The sequence below is a fragment of the Akanthomyces muscarius genome, chromosome 1, assembly GCF_028009165.1.
Source record: "Akanthomyces muscarius strain Ve6 chromosome 1, whole genome shotgun sequence".
Classification (NCBI taxonomy): domain Eukaryota; kingdom Fungi; phylum Ascomycota; class Sordariomycetes; order Hypocreales; family Cordycipitaceae; genus Akanthomyces; species Akanthomyces muscarius.
In genome coordinates this window covers 4451138-4476973 of record NC_079241.1, presented here as the reverse complement: position 1 = coordinate 4476973, position 25836 = coordinate 4451138, and the positions used below count along the sequence as shown (strand labels likewise).

Here is a 25836-nt window from a genome sequence, read left to right as displayed (position 1 = left end):
GACTTTGAGAAAGTGTGTGTTTGCTTGCTACCGTGCTGCTTTGCATCTGGCTCTCATCCAGTTCCTTTGAAGTTGTGCGCCACGGTTCTCCACACACACTCCCACTCGCGGCACCCCACCCACCAAAGGCAGACATGTCACAGTCTGGTTATTAACGTAGTTAGGTCACTAGCAGACACACACCCCCGATCCACTGTTCTACGATGGGGCGGTTGTTGTTGCGCCCGCTTGCTTCCAAAAGAGCCCGTTCGCGCCCGAGACGAGGGCAGCGCCCGCGCTCGTTGGATTGCGGATGGCTTGGGCGCCGCCTCCCAGCGAGAGCGATCTGGGCTGAAGGGCATATCGGTGTGTGAGACTGACATCGGGAAACGAGCAAAGTCTCCATTCAACGCAAACAAAAAGAATTACACAAGCAGGGTGCAGATCAAAAGAGGTGAAGGCCTTTGCCAAAGGACAAAAAATGACGAAACAGGGCAACCTCTCCGAGTGAGAGACAAAGAGAGGCGGACTTGACCGCCGCCGCCCACATGCGCGACCGAACCGAAGCACCCCCTCTCCTTTGCCCTCCCCTCATTTTCGCTGGAAAGAGCGACGTGCAGCGGCGCAGATTGTAATTAGCCCTGGGGTCTCCAGGCAGCAGCGGTGCAGTGCATGCGTGGGCTTGCTGCAGAAGCCCAATAGGCAGGGAAAGTGGTTTGATGACTCTGGACGCCGCGATGCGATAGGATACCGACTATTTGGTAAATGAGAGGAAGCGGTGCCAGCGCAGCAACGCAGTCGGGGGGCGGAGCGAGGACAATGCGGTCAAGGGTTGTGGTGGTGGTTCGGCGCGTGGAAAGTACGGGTGCGGTCCACGCAGTGTTGCGAGTTCCTCTTGTTCCAGCTACTATCAATGCTCAATGGATAGGGTGGTGTTGATACTGGCGCGTAAATGGACTTGGATCTACACGGAGCGGCAGGTAGTTGGCTGCTATTCTCGGAAACGTCACAAGACGTCGGCCGAGTGGTGGCGGCCGGAGACTACACGGCAGTCATCTATTTCCTTGGGGGCCGATACACATCGTTTGCCCTACGCATATGAGGCCGAATGGCCAGCTGTGACGATAAAAAGCAACAAGTGAAAACCGACAAAGATACCGAATCCATCGTGTGAGCGCGTGTGGGCGTGCCCCGGTGGGCAGCGCTGCGTCGGACCATCTTGGGACTAGGTAGCTGGGGCTGCTTGTGCGGCAGCTGCAAGGATGGCCAGGCTCGCTGCGACAGGTAGGGTAGCATTTCCAGCAACAAGGCTGAACTGGCCACAGGGATGGGCTCGCCTTGGCTGGAGAAACAGACAGGACTCGTGTTCCCGGCTGCACTGCAACGCTGCACTCGTCACAGCGGGCCAAGGACACCCAACTGGACAGCCTCGGGTTGGGATGACGAAAGCTCTTACCGAGTGCTAGAGACCAGACTCATGCAGCAGTCGCGAGAGGGTGACGGCGTCACTCTCCTTCTTTTTTTCTTATTAGCTCTGTCCCCGTGAGCTGTCATCCTTGGTCATGCCCTGAACTCACTTGCTCTTTTCGATTTATTCTGCAGCGCAAGCACCACATCAACTTTGGACCCATGTGCTTTTTTTTTTAACTTTACCCCCGTTTTTGGCTTTCTTCTCTGCACACCCAAACCTGCTGTCACTTTCGGTATCGTGGTCTTTTTGCGGACAAGGATTCATACATTGCCTTGTATGCACGCGGGCGCATTGATGGATGCCCCGTCGTCGACAACACGCACCGGCAACACACCACAAGCAGTCACTGGGTAATTGCGTCGCTAGTAAAATAGCTAAACCTCCCAAGCTCACTTGGGCACCTGCTGATCGCTTGCTTTTGGGAGTAGTATGCACTCCCACCACATTAATTTTCGTCTTGTACCTGGGCCGGGTTTGTGCCCTGGCAGTGTTGCAATTACCCCGCAAGTTCGTAAGGTACATGTTCGGCAACGCTCATCAAATGAACTCGCGACAATAGTGAGCACAGGGTGGCAATAACCGTCAATGAATCGCAATGGCTAGGAATCCACGCAATCGGCGACGTGAGTTGGTGGACTGCCAACTACACATGTAGCGCTACAAGCCCAGCTGCTGCATTGGACTCTGTGCTGTACTGAGTAGCAGCAGCATTCGAGAACCCCGGCACTCCCTGGTCTGCAACGCTTGTAGAATGAATGCCAGCAAGCACATTGATGAGCTCTGGATGGCCCGTCCATCTGCACCTAGCGTCGAGTGGCGTCATCTGTTAGCGGGCCCTTGAACGCCTGGCGCTTATTATAGCCCATCATGGGGCGAATGGGGGCCTGGATCTGGCCAAGCTTTGCACCGGCTGCCACCGTAGTTCCTCGTCGCCGTTGCATTACAGAGGGGCAGACAGCCATCACAGCTGATGCGAAGCTCTCTCCCACGCCCACTTGCTCCGAGTTCGGTGACGGCGCTGAGATCCATGACAACTTTCTGCACAGGACTGCGTCCGCCAGATGCACCCAATTGTAGAAACGGCGACAGCGGTATCCGGAACAAGTAGCTGCATGCAGGCCCTCCAGTGTTTGTCATATGATCGGCGACACAGAGACTGTGCTTGGGGCGATCGTGCAACCATTGGTTGCTACGAATTCTCCTGCGACGAAATAGACGCAGAAGTGTTCCAGCCATTGCTTGGAACTCGAACTTCTACACCATTGTTGACTCAGGACGTTCCGCTGCCCGTGCTATAGCGACTCGGCAAGCCGCTGGCAAGAGCCCTAGATGCAGAAGCGGGATGGGGGGCTAAAGAGTTCAGCGGCAATCTCTAGCTGGAGGCGACCGACATGTCTCGTCACCAGACCCCGGTTTTGCTCGGTAAACCCGAATAGTCTATAGAGAGTGGGGTTCGCCAATCCAAAGCGGTCTGGATAACACCGAATCCGCAGTAGAGCGCGCGCGACTGATTACCGCAGATCAGAGTTCATAGTTGCGCAGCGTGTTGCATTGACCCCATATGGAGCTTGCGTGTGCATTGAAGCACCGGGCGTGTTAGTTGTGAAGCTAAAAGCGAGTGAAATCGGATCTACTGTCGCGAAGAAAGAAGCCTTGTTTGTGTTAGCTTCCTTTACTTTCATGGTAGCATCACGCGGCGCATCACAGGACAAGTGGGCGGAGGCACACGGCCGAAGCATCTCCAGCCCCGTATTGGTATTGAGATGCGGCTTGTCGAGATTGGTCAGCGTGTATGGAGCGTCTTTACATGACATAATGTGGCCAGCTCGGTGGGAAATAAAAAGTATTGGCGAGAGATCTGCGGGACTCTGCTTGGGGGCAGCGTCGTGGTGGCTTCGTGGCGTTTGGGCGGGGGATCACGACGATGCACACAGATGTTGGAGGCGCTCGCATTTTGGCTCCTCTTCTGTTCGATGGAGCGATAGCTAGGGTCACACAGCTTGTCTCTCGACCCATTGCTTGAACGGGGGCACGATTTGCGCGACGTGGCACAGGGCGGTAGCGTCGGCAAGTGTGTGGCAGAGGCGGCACCGTCAGAAGCTCGTTCACGCGGCAATTGTAAACAGAGGTGCTGCTTCTGGTGTGATGGGCCTTGGACAGACTCTGAAAAGTCCTAAATCCGATGGCAACGTTAGACTCTACAAGCACGCCCTCTCCACCCTGGTCATTCGTATGCTGGATGTGTGCCATGTTGGCCAGACGTGGTAGGCACGACACTAGGTTAGCTCAGAGCAAAAAGGTCATGCAATCTCACTCACTGAAGGAATGGCGGTCGAGGAGGATTGGGGGTGGGACGAGATGAAGACCTATTGATGAGAGGCGGGCGGCTTGAAGAGCGATGGATGGTGGCACGGGGAGCTGATAGGAGCGAAAGCTGGCGGAGATGGACGAAGCTTGGAAGAAGGACGCGATGGCGCTACGGAGTACAGGAACCCAGGTTAGGCGGTGGCCAGTGCGTTGAGAAGGCGCGCGGTCGATGAGCGAGCGCTACCTACTAGGTAGGTACCTACCTACGGAGGGCCAGCAAGCCTCAACCGCCTGTAGGCCGAAAACTCACAGGGCACCACCTACAGCACATTTCATCAGGATTACAGGGAAGCTACAGGGGCAGCCACAGGGCGGTTTCTGCATTCTACCGGTAACTATAGCACCCAAGGCGCTAGGTGGCGGGCCAACTTCCCGCTAGCCCTGCCCTGCCGTCTATTCTAGTCGGCTCCGCGCAGCCAAAGACGGCGGCGCGGGAGTCGCCCTACCTGTCCCGCGCCGCTCTGCAGATACAACACTGCTCAGGCTGGCTTCCCTTTTATGAGCTGGTCCAAGTCCGGCATCGCAGGGCTTTCCGTGCCATCAGTTTAGCGTCTCTGGTCATCACTAATTGATAACCAAAAGTATGCTGCTGCGGCATCCTGTTCCTTCTCCCGCTTGTTACGGCTTTTCATCTCCCCGACGCTACGGAGTACCTAGTTCGGAGTACTCCGTACTTGATCGGAAGGCAGCCCAGCCACAGCTAGCCACGCCTGGCCTGGCCTGACCTGGCCTAGGTAGCCGCAGCACTAACGTTAGCTTACTGCCATTCTTTCTCGAGTCTACCAGTACTGAACAGCACAGAAGCTCGAAGCCGCTTGGCCGTTGGCTCCATCTGCATCCACCATTGTTCCCCCTGCTTTCATCGAACTGCATTCCTATTTCGTCCCCCTTTCCCGGGCCCTTCTCCATCTTCAATTGTTCAATCTCAAGCTAACTTGTCAAACCCTGCTTCTCGAGCCTGTACGCCCCTCTCGGCCCCGACATTCCCACGCCATGTTAATCGAACATGCCGCACTCAGTGGTCCTGGCGCACCACCACACACCTTCCAACCTCTCCTTGTCCATCGGTGCCTAATGCGCCCGATGCCTAGTTTTGGTTCGAACAAATCGCGAGATCAACTCTCATCACCAGAGCTCCCTTGAATGGTCTCCACCGAGCGCACGATTGTTTTGCCGACGGGCTTGTCACCCAAACGCCGGGTTTTCTCCGTACATACGTGCAGGCCCCGGTTCAGAAAGAGATCCAAGGCGACAGACGAAGTCCATGTTTTCGTGTCGATTTTCCCTCTGAGTTTAGGCTTTCTTCAGTCCCTTGTCTTGCGTCATGCCACGTTGCAATCTGCTGCAGATTTCCAGCTTTGGAGAATCGGTTACATATCACCAACGTGCAGCCCCTCATTGCGGTCTTCCATCCACGATCTAGCAGGCCGTGTGGATCATCAAGCCGCAGGAAGTGCCTACCACGTGATTTTGATGAGCTGCAACCTTTCAGTTTCCTTGTCTTCGACGAGAGGTTTTGCCATAATTAGTTATACTGAGTGTGATGCATAAGTCTAATACCCTTGTATGTACCTACAAGGAGGAACACGAGCTAGCAGGGCTTTTCGCCATTTCTGCCACCAGAATCGAGGTACAAACCCCCTGTCTTCAGCAAGGATTCCAATCTCTTAGCGTAAGACAGATACCTAGCCGGGGTATAAAACTTTCGCCTCGTACCCAGTACTGACGAGGCTGCTGCTAGCTTCGGAGTTCGTTTGACCAGCAAATCATATCTTGGCTCTGGACATTGTCCCCAATTCCGCGCCCCTCTACGCGTCCAGACTAACGCCAGGAGGCGTCGACAGCCACACCACAGCAGCTGCATCTGTGAGGTCCATTCTATTCCTACCAATTTCCTTGCTGCCGAAAATTTTTCTCTGTGGCTTGCTCCTCAGCTTGTGGCTGCAATAAAGACAGAGTCACGCCGGCAGTCGCACCCAACATGTTAATGGCGCGAGTTAGTATCATGTTTCTATGTCCACTGCACCCGTCGTCGGGGAACAACCCAAGCGGCATAGCATGTCTACCTATAACGGGTCTTGTCAAGTGTACCGCCAGGAACTCAGGTCTCTACGCTCGACTTGCCCAAACCCAACAAGCTTGCGCGCCCCTGGACATGTTCGGAAGCCCGAGAGCGGAGCAATAGGCACGGACTATCACCAGAATAGCAACCACTCTCGGCTTCAGGCTGTAGTAGCGATCCTCACTACCCAGACTGCTGCGGGCTTCCGTGAGCAACAAGTGTCGACACACAACCGTTGACGTAAGACAATAATCGTACAGTCCACTGTCCTCCGCCCCGATGAAGGCGCCTATTTAGCGGTGCTACGGGTACTGCTGGCACCGATCCGGTCCAAGCCAGGGTTTCGCACAACATGGGTCGTAGACTGGTCTTGCTCGACAACTGGGGCAAAGTACTGATTGGAATCAAGCAGATAGGGCGTGTCGCAGAAACCAAACCACTTGGTGAGGAATCGTCGAATTGAGCTGTTTCTGTGACTGACAAGATCACAAAGTCTTCCAGGCGCTGGGGACGCTGCGGCAGATGCCAATGTTACATTTTTCGGCAATTTCTACTGCACAGTACTGATTAAGCCACATTCCATGTCCCACCTTGGCAATACGACCGAAAATAATAATAGCTCGCGATGGAAAAAATCAACATGGAAATGTCGCAAGTACTGGTGACTTGCCACGGCCGACATGGAGGGCGTGCAGCTTCAAACCTCCCCCTGGCAAGCCGTCCGGCTTGCGTGAAGCGGACCGTGCTAGTTCAAGCAAGCCACTTTGGACGGGTAACTAAACGAACAGATCAACCATGACACTTTTTTGCCTGCCTCTTCGAGTCGCGTTGGTCCAGAACATGGCCAAATAAGAGGACTGCTCGTATGCTCGTAGCACTGGGCTGCCTTGAGCTATCACAGAGCGGCAACGTCACAGTGACAGCCGCTGTCATGCCTGACGACCTCGGCCTCGGTACCAGTGTTGGATATATTGCTAGTTAGTGCCTGTCGGTCCGTACTCTTACTACTGGGTATGGCCAGCACACAGTTTCGGGCAAAAGAGTTATTAGGTATCCCGGGATCCTGTCAGACTGATGAGGACGACGTGCCAGCAGGTACTCTGCTTAACATGCTGTACCAACTTCCCGACCTTTTGATGGCTCTTAGCAGCAGGCTGTAAACAGAGGTATGCGTTGTGGAATGACTCAACTACAGCCACCGCGGTGAGGCGGCGGAAAAGAAACGGCAAATGCAGGGCTGTACTCGTTTCATCAAACTGTAACGCCACGAGCGGCCAGGTTTTTCCGTTGGGTCTCGGCGTACTATATCCAAGGATGCTATTGCACTTCAGAGACGCCCAAGCGAGCCGTACGACTTTTCGCGGCCGCCGCTGGAACTCTACCGCGACGGGAGGGGCGTAAACTCGGGATTTGCTCCTTCAAGATGACTACACAGACAAGATACTCCTTTATATTTCAGTTGCCGCATGAAGGTAATTTCGGCGAAAAGCGTCCTTCAACGAGGCTTGGTGTGTCTGTTCTTGTGGCGTCAAGGTTCACGATGTAACACAGCGAAAACCCTACCGCGAGCGTGCGTGGCCGTGAAGCATGTTTCTCCCCGGGGGCTTATTCCCCAATCGATATTCCACAAAACAAGTCGCCGTCATCAATCAGCCTAAAAAAAGGCCCACCGTCATGAACGGTGCAAAGCATCACGATGGCCTCTGCTCTTGCTGTTCAGTCTTCTAGAGTATTCTAGCCATCCTCTATACTTGAGAGGGACCATTGCAGCTGTTTCTATTACCAAAGATCAATCCTCTGGTGAGTGGCTTGCCATGGTTGCTCTTATTAGCCGCCGCCCAAAACTGTCATTTTTGCTAGGCGGCGTCGAACTGGCGTAGCCCTCGTAATTAGTGTGCTCTGCAAAGTGGTAGCGGCAGCGGGTCTAGTTAGCCTCGGCCGATGAGATGCGCAACTGACTCGTGCCACAAGATGTGCGAAGTTGACCTGAAGATTTAGCATTGCCAGTATGCTAATCTATTGAATTTTCTTCCTCTATTCCTATCTCATTTTTTCCTTGCGCGCTTTAATGATTACCCGCTTCCTGCTCGGGAAAAGCCCCATCCGCCCTCGGGATCCCACTCGGTCCTAATTCGTTCGACTTTAGCCAGCTTCTTCATTGAGCGATCGTGGCGCTTGCAGACCCAGCGGCAGCCCCATTCCCCTCTAAATCCTCAATTCTTTCTCTCTCGTTTAGCATTATTTAGTTCGATTTGGTATTTGTCGCGCTCTTGATTCTTGCGCCATTATTTTCATGGGGTTATTTACTCGCTAGGCCCGGGCACCCCCTCTATTGATTGCACCGAGTGACCCCCCTGCCGCAACCATCCTGACAAAGTACAGTGTACTTGTGGCCCAAGTGTGGGACTGGCCCGTGTCGAAACGGTCCTCGGTGATCGGCCTCTTATCAGTAACACTCTTGGTCACCGTCAATCGGCAAAGAGTCAAAAGAAAGCTATGCTTCGTTGACGGTATATATGCCGGGCCAAGCCACGTCGTTTTCGAGGTGAAACACCCAGCCATGTCTGCCAAATTTCAGATGAAATACGGTCTGTCTTGCGAGACCTGCAGGGAACAAGCTTGAGAGAAGCTCTTCTGCAGCGAATCCCGGCGCCAGCCATGCAAGCCTGGCATGTCTGGGCTTGGTGGAAAGGCGCAGTCGACCGCAGCGCTAACGTGTCTGGCGGGTAGAGTTCCGGGCTCTGCCCAGGATCACAGCGCCCTACCTGACCCCCCGTCCAGCTCCCTCTCGCCAGGGTGCGCGCCATCCAAAGACAAAAGAACCATGGGGGTGAGCGCAGCATATCAGTGGAAGCGAGCTAGTGTGAAAACTTGTGCGATGGTGGAGGGGGCGTGCCTGCAGAGCGTCGACTAATGATGATGGGCCGGTTTGTCACCTGCCCCAGCATGAATGCATGAGGACACTAGAAGTAAATATGCAAACGACTTGATGAATGAATGAGAAAACGACTGCAATGGAAAGGAATAAAAGCCGAGGGTGATAGAAGGGGACGTTGTGGCGTCTTGCTCCTAGGGCATGGACGCAAGTTTCTTTCTTGCACATCGCCGTTGAGCATACTGGCATCAATCTATGAATCCACCAGCTTCCCCGAGCTATCAATTTACAAAGCCCGAATCGCAGCAAAAATGAGAAAGAAAAAGAAACCTGGCGATAGAGACACGCTGCCGTCGGAAAGGCAGCATGTGTACCTATTTCAAACAAGACACTGTCTCTCCTTGCTCAAAAAGTCAGACACATCAACGGCACGGAGACCAGTCTCATATCACCTATCACTTCCGTCATTTCCGCGCGCGGAATCCTCTCACCAGCCGGAGCGTTCTCCTTATTGACAGAGTCGCAGCAAACCTCTGCTATCTTCCGCGTTTCTAGAGCTTTTGGCTTGTCGGTGAGCGAAGCAAGTCACTTGTCGGCCCATATTTTCTTTTCGAGAAATCGAGACGTTGACTTACATGCCGCGTGAAGCACGCATCACATGAGCGTGTGTAAGACAAAGCTCTTTGCTCTTGAATTGCTGGTCAGTGCGGTCTTTTCTTTCGCAACTCTCTACCTGACCCCAGCTGCCCAGTTTCTGTCGCATTCTTTTTTTTTCCCTCCGGCTCAATCATTTTTACAAGGTGCGCTTTCAGGGGCTTGCCATTGGATCAAAGAATCAATTTCCCCCGGCGTGATAGGAACAGGAGCTTGCATCTGCGCCTGGCCCATTGCCATTGCAACGGCTACCCCAGCCAGCAAAGCAACCTGCAGTCCACACTAGGCCGAGCAGCCCCCTTGGGCTCTTGCTTGGGCCTGTCGCCCTGCTTATTTCGCAAAATTGCTCGCAGAATGGAGGAGAAAAGAAAATTCATCGTCATGGCTGAGTTCGTGATCAATGTTCAAGTCAAATCTGCCCGGCCGCAAAAGGCGGCCGCATGTCCCTGATGTGTCGGCGCCGGCGGTGGGCTCCGCCCGGCCCATTCTGCGGCCGCCTGGGCCTTGGACTTGGACGTTCAACTAGCACTCGGGCAGTATCACGACGGCCAGGCCGCTTGCCAACTCTCCATTTTGCTCCTTCCAAGAGTCATGATACTCAAAGTGAGCAATGTCTGCCTCGCTGCGAACCACAAGGACGCCCGCCGACGATTGGCGCACCGCGCCTGAAACCGGCCGCAAGGCGTCCCAGCAGCACACATTCTGGTCTGCGCAGCGGCCCAATGACAACTCTGAAACGGATATATCGATCTATTTCAAGCTTTAAATAGTGCGCGAACTACTTGTGCATACGAAACCTACCGCCAATCGTCGTGGAAAGCTTGGGGGGTGTAGAAAAGGGCCTCGGAAAGCCCTTCCCTCTGGATCATGTACCTATACATCCCCAGGGCTGAGCAGGTACATCGGCCCCTTTATTTTCAAGTATCTATGAAAACTTCGCATTTCATCTCAGGGGCTTTCTTTCGTCTTTGCCCGACTGCTAAGAGCAAGGCAACCTTGCCGTGTGACTGTCGCATAGCGTGTAAGTCGTGGCTAGGCCCACATGCTACGCAGCATCATCAGAGCATGTGATCCGCCGTTGCGCTTCACAAATATCCTTGGTGCACTGACACATTTCCTATGCTGCCGCTAAAGGTTATCAAACATACCAGATTGTAGAGTTTTCAAGGTAGCCCTATTGCCATAGATGCTGCCTGGGACAAGACAGTCCAAGGTCGTACGTAGCATTACCTAATAGACTTTAACAAGCCACACGTCACCAGCCACACCTCGCTTCCCACGCAAACCGGTCTCGTGAGATGTGGCGTAATTCAAGATGCCACACTCCTCCAACGTTCAGCGCAACGGCCAGTAGCGACAGGCGGCGCAAGCGTATCCAGAGAGCCGTCCGGTCATCCTTTTTTAAGACAATTCGGACGAAATCGCATTCGTATGCGTTTCACTAGATCATCACAGCGCCTGTGAGCGCGGGAATCTCGACTTTTGATCCGGCTGCCCCAGCGCATCCCCCCGATCCCCGACGAAGATCAATCGAGTCTATGCGAGATAGCCGAGAGGAAACATGTTCTTTGCGACTCTATTTGCGCTGGCCACGCTGCCATGGATAGCTCCGGCTATGCGATCGGACCACCTGGCTAAGCTGCGGCAGGAGACGGTGGACATGTTTTACCATGGCTTCAACAGCTACATGCTCCATGCATTTCCAGAAGACGAGGTACAAGCCACTGCAATTGCTTTCTATAGGCAAATGCTAATTATCTATCACCCCAACAGCTCCGTCCCGTCTCATGCCAGCCGTTAACCCGAAATCCCAATAACCCTGCCGACGTTGGAATCAACGACGTACTCGGCAACTACTCCTTGACCCTCATCGACAGCCTCTCAACTCTGGCCATTCTAGCCGGTGGACCTGACGACGAGAAATACACGGGCTCACAAGCATTAAGTGACTTTCAGGACGGCGTGGCGCAATTCGTTTTGTACTATGGCGATGGAAGACATGGCCCTTCAGGCCAAGGCATCCGATCCAAAGGCTTTGACCTCGACAGCAAAGTTCAGGTCTTTGAGACCGTCATTCGCGGTGTTGGTGGATTGCTGAGCGCACATCTTTTTGCCGTGGGCGACTTGCCTATCCGAGGCTACAACCCGAAACCTGATACCAGGACGAGGAGTGATGACCCCCTGGAAATGGCGCCCATCACATGGTCGGGGGGCTTTCGATATGACGGCCAGCTCTTGCGGCTCGCCTTTGATCTTGCAGAGCGACTTCTGCCCGCATTTTACACCAAAACAGGGATACCGTATCCCCGCGTCAACCTACGTTCTGGCATTCCTTTTTACGTCAACTCACCGTTGCATCAGGATTCTGAGGACGCAGAGCCCGTTGTTGACAACGCTGAAATTACTGAAACATGCAGCGCTGGCGCAGGTAGCTTGACGCTCGAGTTTACCGTCCTGAGTCGTCTATCCGGAGATCCGCGTTTCGAGCAAGCTGCCAAGCGCGCTTTCTGGGAGGTATGGAAGCGTCGGAGCGATATTGGCCTAATTGGCAACGGCATTGATGCCGAGCGTGGCGTCTGGATAGGCCCTCACTCTGGCATCGGCGCGGGCATGGACAGCTTCTTCGAGTATGCGCTCAAGAGCCATATTCTCCTCTCTGGGCAGGAGACGCCAAACATGACGCGATCGCAAAGACAGAGCACAACAAGCTGGCTTGATCCCAACTCGTTGCACCCACCACTACCGGCAGAGATGCACTCGTCGGATGCATTCCTGGAGGCATGGCACCAAGCTCATGCTTCGGTGAAGCGCTACATTTATACAGACAGGAACCACTTCCCATACTACTCCAACAACCACCGCGCCACCGGGCAGCCATACACGATGTGGATTGATAGTCTCGGCGCGTTTTACCCCGGATTGCTAGCTCTAGCCGGCGAGATTGACGAGGCCGTGGAGGCCAACCTGGTCTATACCGCGCTTTGGACACGATACGGCGCTATTCCGGAGCGCTGGTCCGTTCGGGAGAGTAACGTCGAGCCTGGCATCGCCTGGTGGCCTGGCAGGCCTGAATTCATTGAATCGACGTATCATATCTACCGGGCTACGGCTGACCCCTGGTACCTGCGCGTGGGCGAGATGGTGTTGCACGATATCAAGCGCCGCTGCTGGGCGGCATGCGGATGGGCCGGACTGGAAAACGTCCTGTCGGGTGAGAAACAGGATCGCATGGAGAGCTTCTTTTTGGGAGAGACGACAAAGTATCTATATCTGCTCTTTGATCCAGAGCACCCTCTCAACAATCTCGATGCCGCCTATGTCTTCACGACCGAGGGTCACCCTCTCGTCATCCCGCGTAAAGCACGTGGCTCATCGGCGCTCAGAAGGCGCGCCTCGCGCTCTGCTCACCGGGACAAAGGAGACGTGGCTGTGTACAGCTACTACGACAGCAGATTCACAAACTCGTGTCCGGCGCCGCGCAAACCGTCAGAGCCACTGGCAGGCTCCAACACGGCGGCAAAGCGCAACTTGTTTGATGTCTCACGCTTCACCAATCTCTACAACACGCCCAACATTCACGGGCCGCTTGAATCCTTCAAGGTTAAGGACGTGGACAAGGGGCTCATCACGCAGTATCGTGCAGCGTCCAATCACACTCTCTTTCCCTGGACGCTGCCGCCGACGATGCTTCCTTATAATGGCACCTGTCCGGCACCTGTGAACCGCATCCTGTCATGGATCGAATTCCCTGCTGCCCAAGACGCCTCGCCCTCGCTGTTCTCGCGGAGCAGCGCACAGCTGCGATGGTACCAAAACGTCGGCCCGACAGTGGAAAAGGTCGATGGCCTGAAGCTGCAGCTCGAGCAGGAATTCAGCGAGGCCGCCGGCAAGGATGTCTGGATGATCTCGCACGTGGCTGGCAAGACGGTCGGTCGCCACGAAAACGTCATTTTTCACGCCGACCACGTCCGCCATTTCAGAGACGATGCCTTTTCTGTCCTCCGCCGCAAAGACCTGGTCGACATCGTGCTGCTCGTCGAGCCAGAGCCGACGCCCCAGACGAGTCAAAAGCTCGCCCCGCTGGCCTCGATGCCGCTGCCCGTCACCGGCTCCCTTGACGACGTCACCAGCATCGAAGCTCTGGAAAACAGTAACAACGCATCCCTCACTGACACCCCCGCCGTGCGCGCCAGCGGCGAACCGCCCGCCGCCGACCCGGACTCGCTCTTCAAGTCCATCCTCCGCGCCGTCTCCTCCGCGCTCGAGGGCGGCAGCGCCAGCGCCAGCACACCGTCGCCCGAGCCGTTCCCCGACGGCGGCGGCGGCTTCGACCACCGCGACGGTGACGACGACGGCGGCGTCTTCCTCCACAGCTGGCTCGCCAACACGGCCACGGGCGTCGGCGCGTTCCCCCTGCCCAGCGTGTGCGACACGCTCCTCCGCGGCAGCCCCGGCTTCTCGGCCGCCGATCCGGGCGCCTCGTTCCCCTGGCACCATGTCTACATGGCCGGCCTGGCCTGCGACGGCCCGCTGCCCGAGGACGCGCCGCGGCGGCACCAGGTCATTGTGATGCAGCGCGGCGGCTGCTCCTTTGGCGAGAAGCTCGACAACATCCCGAGCTTTGCCCCCGACGACGACGGGAGTGCGGGGGCCAGCAGCCTGCAGCTCGTCGTCGTCGTGGACGAGAGCGCCGGAGGGGACATGGCCGATGCGCCGCGGCCGCTGCTGGCGACGGAGCAGCGCACGCCGCGGGGCGCGCCGCGCGTGCACGGGATCCCGATGGTGCTGGTGCCGGGCGCCAGGGGCACGTACGAGCTGTTCCGGGAGGCTTCGGCGGTCGGGCTGCGGCGCAAGTACGTGGTCAAGAGCCAGGGCTACGTGATTGAGAATGCGATTGTGCTGTAGATGGACAGGGGCAGAGAAGGAACGTACAAATCAGGACTGATAAATGTGTACATATCGTGACGACAATTTTCATGTTTGGGGTTATAGAAGGGGTGGAAACTTTTTTGATTATTATACATTGATACTGGCGGTGAAAGTGCTCAATGCGTATGAACAGGATTGAACTGGGGGCATACTGTGACCACAATTTACATGTTGGATTCTAGAGGGGTTAGAAGTTAGGTCTTATGACGCGCATATAGGTACTGATGTTGAATTACTCAACGTACTGTCTCGTGCACACGCTCCCGTGCATGTCGGAGCAAGCAGGCAGCAGTCGACCATGGGGCTCATCATTACATTATATGCCTCTTCGCCTTTCTTTCTATGGATTATAAACGGCGCAAAAGAATTACAGAGAAAGAAATAAGATTGCTACACTTTTTCCAACACTTGTCTTTCCACATTTGGTCAACTTTTCTCCCGTGTCTCTCTGTTTTCTGTTTGTCTTCGTGTGCGCGCAGTAGAAATCGAATATGAAGCAAATTGCATTTCCTCCAGTGCTGCCCTCCTAGCAGGGCGCCATTATATGCGGACGGTTGAATGTCGTGTCAAGGTTGTGGTGTATGTGGAGACCAGTCCCCCCGGGTATTAAATAAGTCGGCATTGACGGTGCGTGGTGTAATATGTGACAGATGGCAGATGACGCGTCAACGTATTTTCTATTAGGTCGTAATCATGTATATTGTTGAATGTGCGGATCTCGAGGGTCTCGTTTGTGGGCGTCGGGTGAATTGGGGAGTTGCTTAGGCGTCCTCGAGGAGGATGGTGGTAGGAGCCGCTCCAAGCTTATCGCGGCCGTTGAGGCCAGGAATCTCGAGAATGAAGAGGTAGCCCATGACCTGGCCCTTGAGCTGGGCAACGAGATCAGCGGCAGCCTTGGCAGAGCCACCTGAAGGACAAGTCAGTACATGGACAAATCAGGTCGAGGCATTGGGGTCAATTACCGGTAGCAATAATGTCGTCGACAACAAGCACCTTTTGGCCCTCACGGATGGAGTCCTGCTGCATCTGGAAAAAGTCCTTGCCGTACTCCTTGATGTACTCGGCGGTGACGCAAGGACCGGGGAGCTTGCCCTGCTTGCGGACAGCGGCAAAGGGGACGCCGAGGCGCAGGGCGAGGCCAGGGCCGAAGAGGAAGCCACGAGCATCGAGACCGACAATGACGTCGGGCTTGTTGTTGGCAAAGGTCTGGGCGATCTCGAGCTCGAGGGCGTTGACGAGGGTTGCGTGGGCTTCAGGGTTGGCAAAGAGCGGCATGATATCGACAAAGTCAATGCCGGGGATGGGGAAGTCCGGGAACTGGCGCAGATTCTTGCGAAGGATTACCTTTGCACTGGCGAGTTGGGCGGCGGCGGAGGAGGAGGAGGTGGGCTGTCTTCCCGAGGCATCTTGGGCGGCTGCGGGATCACTCATTGTAAGCTTGAAGTCGAGATGGGAGCAAGGTTGGTCGGGAGGAGACTAGAAAGATGGCGCGGGGGGGGGAGAGGGGTAGGAAAGAAAAGCACAAGCCAGGTATCAGGTGGTGGTGCCAGGCAGAATTCTCCCAAGGTAAACGAGTATGGTGAAGAATGAAGGGATTATGATATGATTGAGTGAATAAAGGAGCAAAAGCGGTGCAGGTTGTTAAAAAAAAACAATAATGCACGGCGGGGAGCTTGGAGGGGTAGTTTCGGAGGGGGGCGGGCATGGCAATGGCAAACAGAGCATAAAAAAAGGTCAAGAGTGGGATAAAAGCACGCACTTTTCCTGGGTGTGGATTTTGGTGGATCCCGAGAATCAGAAGATTTGGCAGGCAAGCAGGCCGGCGTAGCAGGCTACTTCAATCTGGCCTGTAGATTGGACGCGCAACAGCTGGCGGACCGTCAAAAGGGTGCTGTCGCAAGACGGAGTTGACCCAGTTTTTTTTTTTTAAGAAAAAATTGGAGGGCAGGAGCGAGTCAACAAACGGAGAGGCAGGCAGATAGGCGGCGGCGGGCAGATAGCTGACAGCTGGCAAGGTGGAAGCGGCCGACGATAAAGGACAAACGCCCGTCGAGAGTCGAAAATAGATGGGGTTGATGCGAGGAAGAAAAAAGAGGAAGCTTGAGAGAGAGTGCAAGAGGAAAAAGGACAAGGAGTAATAAAAAATAGGGCCTTGATAGGAAGGACCCGAGGCTGTAGAGTAGGTAGATAACTAATGCACAGTCCAGGCAGCGCCGCAGGACAAGACTAAGTTAGTTACGAAGACTGTGGTCTGGCGCAAGGGGGTCGTTTGCAAGACGAGATGGAGACGTAACATGGAGGGGACCAGGCTACAGTTTAAAAAGGAAGGAAAGCGAGCGTGTGAGAAAAAATTCAGCACAAGTACACACAACTTTGTCTGGCTCATATCACGCACGCAATCGACGGCAGAAGCAAAGGTCGGTGTGAGTACCAATACTTTTATCGCTTTGGCTGGCTGGCTGGCTGGCTGGCTGGCGTATGGCGTGGATGGATACGGCCCGGAGGAGTAGGAGGAGGAGGAGGGCATGATTCAGCGCCGAAGCCCAGGGTAAGCAAGGATGCGAGCAGTCAATCGCAAGAGGCAAGAACAATGTCAGGAAGGGGAGAATAAAGCCAAAACTAAGCTGGATGCAAGGCACGCACCCGGAGAGAAATGCCACGTCCCAAGTACAAGCAGGCCATTGTACGGGTGGTGACAGCGGCTGGGCCTGCATCCGTCCCTACCTTGCCTACCAGTAGACATGTTGACATGTACCTAAATAGCGACCTACCTACGCACCTGTTTGGGCTTGCATGGATTGCCTAGGTCCAGGGGCCAAATTCCTCCTTGTTTATTGGTTTATTTGTCAAAGATATTTTCCTGCTCTTTTCATGCATGTAATATGCCCATTTCATGCGTGTCTTGTCTCGGTTGGATGTGCAGATGGCTGCTATTAGTTACCTACTACAGAGCGGTATCGACAGACGCGCCGCGCGATGCCGTTTGCCTCTCTCGCACACCGCAAGACCCCAGCCACAGCATGATGCATCATTGACCGATGGAGAAAAAAAATTGCCACATGAGCATTGCATGCTTGGAATTTTTTAGTGCCAAAGCACGGCTGCCATGCATCAGGTATGTAACTTGTAGTTGCAGCACATTAATTCCCCCGTCCACTTATACCTACCACCCACCCAAGCCAAGCTTGACTCACCGGTCTGCTCTCTGCTTTGTTTTTACTCCGTCTCACGGTCACTGATTTTTTTTTTTTTTTCGCGCCATGATCCGTCCAAACATAGCCACAGGGCCGTTACACGAGCTCAAGCCGATGGGTCAGCCACAGTGGGACCACCGCCAAAGGTTGTCAAGGCATACATGTGCCGGGCCGTACGATGATTCTATACAAACTTCTTATTTTTATTCCACAGCCAGAATGCCTCTTTAAAGACGGACATGCAAAAAAAAAAACTACACCATTCTACACAACATCATGTCAAAGTAGAGGCCTTTCGAGAGTAGGAAAACTATCGGTCAGAAGGATTCAAGCAAACACGGCGCATCGAGGGCTTGGACGGCCCGCGACCCAGCTACAACATGGAACCGGCCCGTCTTACCCACACCAGCCAACCAACGCTCGGCGATCAAGGTTGTGCTCATCGTTGCCTGCCTGCCTGGCGCGTCCCTTGATGCTGCTGTTTGTTTGCCTTGCAGTCGCATCATCATTTATTTGTTTATTAATTTATTACAATTATTGCCGTCTGCCAGTCAATCTTGCATGTGCCCCTCTCCCGCTCTGGAGTTCTTTCTCTTCTCTCTTCTCCTTGCCTGGACCACGCAACCCATCCATTCATGGTATGGAGTACCACCGAACGGATACACCCTCTGACACGCTCCACTGCAGCCCATCATCATCAATTTCCAGACCTTCTTCCTTGGTTCTGGTCTGGGGCCGTGCATTCCACTCTTCCCATCAACAAGCCCGAGCTAATCCGCGAGCCCTGTTGCAGTGCATTTCTCGGCCAACGTCGAATTGATAGCGAATTGTTCTATTACCTCTATTCAATAACGTGATGATTAAAAAACTAGTAAAACGTTGCCCTGTCATCCTTGACCAGAGCTGGGGGTATGTAATCTATGGTGATGCAAGAAATGAAGAAAACACGGCCAGGCAAACAGGATTGGGGTATCAGTTTCGGAATCAAGCAGGCCGACGAAAACAGAGACAACGAAAACAAGGGACCGCTATTGCCCAGACCGCACGACAAGTCCAAATCAACAAAAACTGCAACTCGCCTCTTCTCGCGCCTCCCGCTCAATGGAATTGCAACCGGATTATCGAAAACATCATGTTCTGCAAGACGTGCAGCATCACCGCCACGCATGTCGGCAGCAGCTCTGGCCACACCGCCAGGTCTAGCTTGCCCTCCAGCCCGACGTCCACCTTGAAGCAGTACCGGATCAGGCCCCGGACCGCCACGCTCGCCACCAGCTCGCACAACCAGGTAATCGCCGAAAAGTACACCGTCAGGTTCAGGTTGTACGGCTCCGAGTCGCGATCAAACGCAAAGTACGGATACACGTCCTTGTTGGCGCCATAGTGCAGCACTAGCACGCTTCCCAGAAACGTCGCCATCGATGCATTTTCCGCCAGGAACCGTATAAAGACGTTGCGCGTTTGCAGCTTCTGGTACGACCCGTACGTTTGCCCGTTAAGGCCCAGCACGCACATGGCTTTATGAAAAGTCTGCGTCATCATCAGAGGCGTCAGAATGACCAGGCTCGTCGACGACAGAATCTGCAGCACGATAAACTGTTGCGGCGTACGGAGCCGAGCGTACAGCGCACGCACGTACGTTTGGTACGTCAGCATGAAATACCTGCAGAGCTCTGTTAGCAAGTCTATCCGTTCAACTCCGACAAAGTGCACTCACAGCTTGAACACCCAGCTCAGCGGGTAGCTTCCCACTCGCTCGCCCTCTCTGATTCCCAACACCCAGCCAGTAAGTGCGTCCAGCAGATGCACCGTAATGATCCAGCCATAGACGTACACGACTGTCTCCAAGCTGTTGTGCGGCAGCGTCTGCAGATAGAGCTCGGCGTATGCCTCTCCAAGTACGTACGCCACCAGTCCAATAAACAATGCCACACAAAGCCAGAGGAACCGGATGAAGCTTGCCGGAAGCCACCTACGCCTCATGGCAACGCCTTGCGGCCGCGTCGGCCCATAAGACTGCAGCACGTCGTGCTCCCACAAGTCGCCCGGTACATTACGCTGGCGTCGATCGGGCCGTGACAGCGTGTCGGGCTCGCCCGTCCACCAAGATGTGGTAAAGATGCGCTGCGTTTCTGACAACGAGTGTCGCAGCCCAATGTGGCGTTCGTTGGTCATGAGAATGAGAAACGCAATGGCCACCGGCATAGCCATGACGCAAAAGGTCCACGAGATCCACGAAGTGTTGTGATTCGTCAACCAGCGAGTTTCTCGTATTAGGTAGATGGGTACCGGAACTGCCAGAGAGACGATGGCAATTAATGACACAGTGACTGGAAATCCCAGGATCTTCGGCCACCTACAACATGTAAGTGGTTGTGTCCAACTGCAGCCGTGAGCCCTCACTTACCAATTGAGGCTGTAGAGGTTAAACACTTTTGTAATCCATACCAACGCTGTGGCGTTGTAGAAACCGTAGTATATAAACAGGAAGAACCAAAAGTTAACCTCGACGTTGGCAGCGCCATAGCCAGGACGCTTGCCAGGTTTCGTTGGATCCTCCTCGTCACCGTCATCGCGTGGCAAGGGGTACTGAGGAAACGGAATAGCACACCACACGATTGCCTATAAGATGCGTCATGTTAGAAGACGCCAGATTTCGGTTTTGTCCTACGCAGGAATCCCGCCAACATACCAATATGGCCGGCAGAAAGATCAACAGCCCGTATCGGCTCCACCACCTATCCATAACCTTCATAACGGCCGACTGCCTGGGCTCGACCCAAACATCAGTCACCCACTTCTGCCAAAGGCGATCCCACGCCGTGACATTCTCTCGGGGCTCGAGCCGGCCGTCGCGGCGGATGCACTCGTCCTCGCTGTCGCTGTCGCCGAGGTGGGCGGCGATGAGGGCGCCGTAGCCGACGTGCACGCTGCCGCGTCCCGCCGCGATGCTGTCCGAGAGCAGGCCCAGCTGGCTGTTACGGCGGACGCCCGCCTCGGGACGGGGCGGCACGGCGCGGAAGCGGCCGAGGAGCGGCGACGAGTCGTTGGGCCGGACGCGGGACTCTGTGCCCTGCGTGAACTGGAAGAAGCTGGGCATTTTGGGGGAGTCGGGCAGCCGAGAAGGCTTCGGCGCGCGTTGGAGGAGCCTGTGCTCTTGGGACTTGTTCTCGGCTGGAAGCTTCTTCTTCCTCTTCTTCCTTTCACACAAGAACTGGGCCGAGCTTTCTTCCGCTGGATGGTCTCAGACCGGCAGCCCGGCGCTGCTCCAGGAGCTCCACGAGAAAGGCGGTGCAGGGTCCCGTGGTCGGTTTTCGAATTGAGCTTCGGTGGTGTGTGTTTACTCGAGCATGTTGCTGGACGTGTGCGAAATCGGTCGTCTGTGCAGCCCGCGCAACAGATTGGCTTCTTTCATTTATTGGGAGAGGAATGAAGAAGCGAGAAACGGGAAGAGCAAGCTGATGGTCTCGAAAGGGCGGCTTGTGGATATGCCAGGCAAATTGGCCATTGCCATCCTGGCAGGAAAGTCCCTGGAGAAGCTGTACCTTGAGTCTCCACAGGGGAGCCCCTCGGGTACCGATGGTGCTGTGGAGATGACGCCACAGCGCGCGCAGAGAGCTGTAACAGACTTGCTTCAGCGCATCGGATACAAGAAGTGACATGCTCTGCGGATGCCCTTTTCTGTCTCAAGCTCGACTCCTCCCTCGGCATCAATCACATGTTCATGCGCAATCTGGCGAGACCAGCAAGCTACCATAAATCGCTGCATAACTAGATAACAATTACAAATGTATATACACACACCATTTTCTAGTTCTCGTGAAATTTCCCCGCCCGCCATGCAAAGAACAGAAAGAGAATATCGGAGCTTGTGTGCTCACGTATTGTATAATACACCTTCTTGCCGTTTTGGCCATGTTTCGTAATCTTCATAGTTGGGTCAGATGCCCAAGTTTTATTCCTCGACTTCTTCTTCCTCCTCCTCCTCTTCTTCATCCATGCCACCCGTAACGTCGTCGGAAAAGGCCACCGTTTTGTGCCCCCCTGACCTGGTGCTGGCAGGCTCCACGACATCGCCGTCCCACGGCCGGCACTCCTTGACGTGCTCGCCGCACCGCAGGCACGTAATGCCCTCGCCCTCTTCGCGCTCCAGCCGGGTCGCCAGGCACACGAAGCAGTAGACGCAGCCGCAGGGAATCGTCTCGTAGGGGTTCGTCACATCCGTCTGCGCGGAGCCGACGACGCCGCTCGACGCCGCCAGCATGATTTCGTTTTCCGTGGTGGCCTCGTTCTGGTCCTGGTAGCAGATGGCGCACGTACGCTCCGGCAGGAATCCGTACTCGCCCGAGGCGCCGGCACCGCCCTCGGCGGCGCTCGCGCTGCTCGTGTTGACAATCTCCTTGGTCCTGCGCCACGTGCGGCTCAGCCAGCGACGCCAGCGGTTGATGCCGATGAGCGGCAGCACGAAGAGCAGGAACTCGGTAAAGGCGTGCCACACCAGCTGCCGGTTCAGGTACTCAAACGACACCTCGCGGCTGACCTGGCTCGTCGGCGGCGCCAGCCTCATCCGTAGTATCCGGTCGAGCAGCGTGCGGTAGCGCCCGTGCAGCAGAAAGACGAGAAACGACGCGCAGGCCGCCGCCGAGTGCACCGTCGTGAGGCGCGACGTCCACCGCGACAGCAGCCGCACGCGCGGGCTGGGCTCGTCGTACCCGTCGTCCTGCTCGACCAGCCAGCCCTCCCATTTGGTCCATGCGTACTTGCCCACGACGCTGACGAGGCCGTAGACCGACTTTTGCGCCCGCGAAGGCGCCACCAGGACGGGGCCGGTGCTCCGCGCGTCGGTGTATTTCAGGTTCTGCAGGGCCGCGCCGTACGTCGCGTCGTGGTCCCAGATGGTCAGCTTGAAGAGGACGGCGCGCAGCGCGAGGATGATCTCGTCGGACCAGTCGTCCTGCAGATGGCCGCCGGCAAAGTATTTGAGGGCGTCGGCGACCTGCGCCTTAAGCAGGTCGACGAGCTCGTCGTCGAGAAGCTCGGCGTCGACCTGGGCGACGCGAAACGCCGGCCGCGTGCCCTCGCGCGACGACACGGCATCCCAGGCCGGCGCGAGGCGGCTCAGGGGGAACGGCAGGCGCTGCAGCTGCGTGCTGGTGCGCGACGCTTCTCGCTGCGCCGCGATGCGGGCGGCGGCCTGGACCTCGCGGGCCTGTCGGCGGGCGGCGACCCGTTGCTGGGCTTGCACGAAGCTCGATTCGCTCATTGGTGCGGCATTAGATCTTGTGTGTGTTTTCGGTGGAGATGAAGAGGACAGGTATCGATCGCAACGTGTGGTCTGTAGATTTGAGGGATGACGAAAAGGAAGTAGAGGGCGCAAACGCACATGAAGCTCTCTGGAGTTTCTTGCGTCCCGCGGCCTGCCGTTTTTAGCGCCTCTGCTGGGGCGGCATCGGCGAGCCGAGGCTAAATCTTTGGTGCTGTCGCCGCTGTCACGCTTGTAGCTTTCGGCGCTGCACACAACACACAGGCTACTCAATCCCACGCTCCACCGACTCAGACATGAGACGACTGCACACTGGAATAAGCATGCTCAATTAACTACTGACTTGTTGCTCCAGCTGCTGCCGATCTACTATGCATCTCGGGCTACGGGCCTTGGGCGGATGCAGTCAGCACATCGACGCTAGAAGCTGATTGTCGCCTCTTAGGGCAACATCTTAATCTTAATGATTTTTGCCCCTTATAATTCTATTGTACCGTCATTGTTTCTGCCATGTCTGTGAATAGCAGCTTCATGAGCGCGATCCATGGCTCGTTCACGAAAATTCCCCTGACCCAGTAGCTCCGTTAGTGGCCCACAGCCATCGCATCATCTCTTTGTCGCCGCCCGCAGCCACGTCTGCCACCAACATACAGTGCCTCACCCTTGACGCAACGCTGGTCGTCGTCCCGCCACCTTGGTATCGCAAATGGTTCCGACATATGCTTCTGACAACTCCAGCTCTCCCGAGAGCCAAATTTCTCCGCCTGCTGCAGCCGGCCAGCAGCATGTCTTGACTTTCAGCTCTTCCCCTGATGAGCCTTCCACGACGTCCATTCTGCCCAAGCGGCAAAAAAGATTCGCAGCCAAAGTAAAGACTGGATGCATGACATGTCGGTAAGACCTGCACCCGGACGCCGTCTATTCGATAGAAATAGTCTGACCTGAGATGGTGGCAGACGTCGACGCATAAAGTGTGATGAAGGCAAGCCGTCATGTAAAAAATGTGCGTATTGCCTCGACGCTGGGTCTTGCTGGCTAGTTCCCATGATGACGGTCGGTCTTATTTTAACATTGGGTCTTGTAGGTTCGTCTTCGGGGAGAGACTGTGAATATCCTCCCATAAGCTTCCGCTTTGCCGTCAACAAATCCATTGAGGCAATGCCTGTGCAGCACAAACCTCTCCATATACAACCGAAACTAAGTATAGCACCGCATGGCATCAGAGTCAGCCGTCAGGAATCACACATCTTTGACCTCTTCCGCCTGCGCACGGTCCATCAAGTTGGCGGCAGCTTCAACCATGCCTTTTGGGCTGGTGATGTGCTGCGCGCAGCACGTGTCTATCCAGCCGTCTGGCATGCATGCCTTTCTTTCGCCGCTCTTGACCACAGGGCGAAAAAGCCTACCGCTCCAGAAGTCGACAAGAACACATTATATGCTTTTTCTCTGCTGCAACACAACGCCTCCATTAGACACATGGTCAAGATTGCGCAGCAGACTTCCCCGAGCTACGCCGATCAGGAGACGTTCATGCTCGTAAGCATGCTATACACGGGTCTATGCTGCTTGCAAGGGGATGTAGCGCAGGCAGCTGAGCATGCTCGATCCAGCATACTACTATTTTATCAGTGGCGATTTTGGGAGCACCGGCACCAAGGTCGCCGAGATCATATCCTATCACCCGGGGCGTTGATTTCCCTCATTTCTCTCTACGAATCCCAAATTTTCGGCCGTATAAGAGATGTGCCGAAGCCAAACTGGTATCTGCAAGGGAACCCACCAGCGGAGCCAGCGGAGCCCTACCAGTCGATGAGCGAAGCGTTTGTCGATATCCAGCCCATGCTGACTGCTATCTTTCAGGCGTTCCCCATGGTCACCTTGCCTGGGGACATTGCGAAGATCGAGGATTATGACGGCACAATTCGGGAATACAAGAGCCGGCTTGCTGTTTGGAGTTCGAAATTCAAAGCACTACTAGATACGCAGCCTGACAACGCTTCGACCAAGCACGGGGCAATTCAACTTCAACTCATGGAAGTGGCGGTGTATGTATGCTTGCATCTGGACCGCAGCCTCGGAGAAGTGTCGTTCGACCACTTCACAGGGTCATATGCCAGGATTAATCATCTTTCGCGGCAGCTTATTGACCTCGAAAAGGAATCAGAGGCAAAGCAAGGCATCGACGGCCAAGGATTTTCGTATTCCGTGTCCGTCGCCGAGCTGCTATTCGGCGTGGGCCGCACGTGCCGCGATCGTCTGATACGACGGGAAGCAGTCGCACTCCTCCGACAGTGGCCAAGGCGAGACGGTGTCTGGCGGCCAATAGTCGTAGCCGCCATGTGCGCTGCTGTCATTGACCTGGAGGAAGGGACGTGGTACGAGGCCCGATCGATCGCGCCAGACGTGTGCACCTGCGTGCATGAAGAATTCATCTGCAACAACCACCGGGTTGGCCGTCTCGAGTTGAAGATGTCGCCTCCGGGACAGGCGTCTGTTCATTTTCGATCTGTGAGCGATGTTCGACACCAGCGCGAAGGCTTGACAAAGGCGGTTTCCATGGGCGAGGCGCGGGCTCGGTAGCTAGCTAGACTGGTTTGCCCATAAGCAGAATCTGTTGAAAACAGAATTGCTGGAGATTTCCTATTCCTTTTCGAGTACGATTATACAGCGGAATAGGACAGCGGGCATATTGTGATGCACACGAAAAACCAGACAAGGCTCTGTCGACGTCGCGGCGCCGTTTGCACCCCACAAACGGGCCATGCGCCGCCGGGCCGTCAGTCGGGCTGCCAGCTGGCGGCCGGAGCAGACTCGACAACGGGTCATGTGCCAGTTGCGGCGTTTTGGTCATCCTTCCACGCAAGGCCTGGTGATTCTTTTTTAGCCAATAAACATCTACGTTTCTGTCTCCTATCAGCACAAAATAGGCACAATAGCCTTCAAAGTCTCATTACGAGCTTGCGCCAACGGCTTGCACCTGCAACATCTCATCTCAACTCCAGTCTAAGTTGCCTTCCCACGCTTTGGTTACCGGCTGGCCCC

General features: G+C 55.3%; 6 protein-coding genes across 6 annotated transcripts; 2 read left to right on the top strand and 4 right to left on the bottom strand.

Annotated features, from left to right (window-relative positions):
* Nucleotides 1–9930: 9930 nt before the first annotated feature.
* LMH87_006520 (uncharacterized protein) lies at nt 9931–10289 on the bottom strand (the record flags this gene model as incomplete). Its single annotated transcript, XM_056204421.1, has 3 exons — nt 9931–10158; nt 10210–10228; nt 10282–10289. 3 exons carry the CDS (start codon nt 10287–10289, stop codon nt 9931–9933), a joined length of 255 nt encoding a protein of 84 aa, XP_056059780.1.
* A 680-nt stretch (nt 10290–10969) lies between these two features.
* On the top strand, nt 10970–14313 carry LMH87_006519 (uncharacterized protein; the record flags this gene model as incomplete). The annotated part of the gene is made up of 2 exons (XM_056204420.1): nt 10970–11122; nt 11182–14313. The coding sequence occupies 2 exons, from the start codon at nt 10970–10972 to the stop codon at nt 14311–14313; spliced, it is 3285 nt and encodes a 1094-aa protein (XP_056059779.1).
* A 785-nt stretch (nt 14314–15098) lies between these two features.
* On the bottom strand, nt 15099–16723 carry LMH87_006518 (uncharacterized protein; the record flags this gene model as incomplete). Its single annotated transcript, XM_056204419.1, has 5 exons — nt 15099–15244; nt 15300–15752; nt 16097–16169; nt 16504–16528; nt 16707–16723. The coding sequence occupies 5 exons, from the start codon at nt 16721–16723 to the stop codon at nt 15099–15101; spliced, it is 714 nt and encodes a 237-aa protein (XP_056059778.1).
* Nucleotides 16724–18629: 1906 nt separating this feature from the next.
* LMH87_006517 (uncharacterized protein) lies at nt 18630–20631 on the bottom strand (the record flags this gene model as incomplete). The annotated part of the gene is made up of 4 exons (XM_056204418.1): nt 18630–19194; nt 19249–19887; nt 19939–20153; nt 20224–20631. 4 exons carry the CDS (start codon nt 20629–20631, stop codon nt 18630–18632), a joined length of 1827 nt encoding a protein of 608 aa, XP_056059777.1.
* An 855-nt stretch (nt 20632–21486) lies between these two features.
* LMH87_006516 (uncharacterized protein) lies at nt 21487–22794 on the bottom strand (the record flags this gene model as incomplete). Its single annotated transcript, XM_056204417.1, has 1 exon — nt 21487–22794. The coding sequence occupies one exon, from the start codon at nt 22792–22794 to the stop codon at nt 21487–21489; it is 1308 nt and encodes a 435-aa protein (XP_056059776.1).
* Nucleotides 22795–23500: 706 nt separating this feature from the next.
* On the top strand, nt 23501–25374 carry LMH87_006515 (uncharacterized protein; the record flags this gene model as incomplete). Its single annotated transcript, XM_056204416.1, has 7 exons — nt 23501–23688; nt 23751–23797; nt 23879–24330; nt 24534–24554; nt 24655–24839; nt 24952–25001; nt 25121–25374. 7 exons carry the CDS (start codon nt 23501–23503, stop codon nt 25372–25374), a joined length of 1197 nt encoding a protein of 398 aa, XP_056059775.1.
* Between the last annotated feature and the right edge of the window lie 462 nt (nt 25375–25836).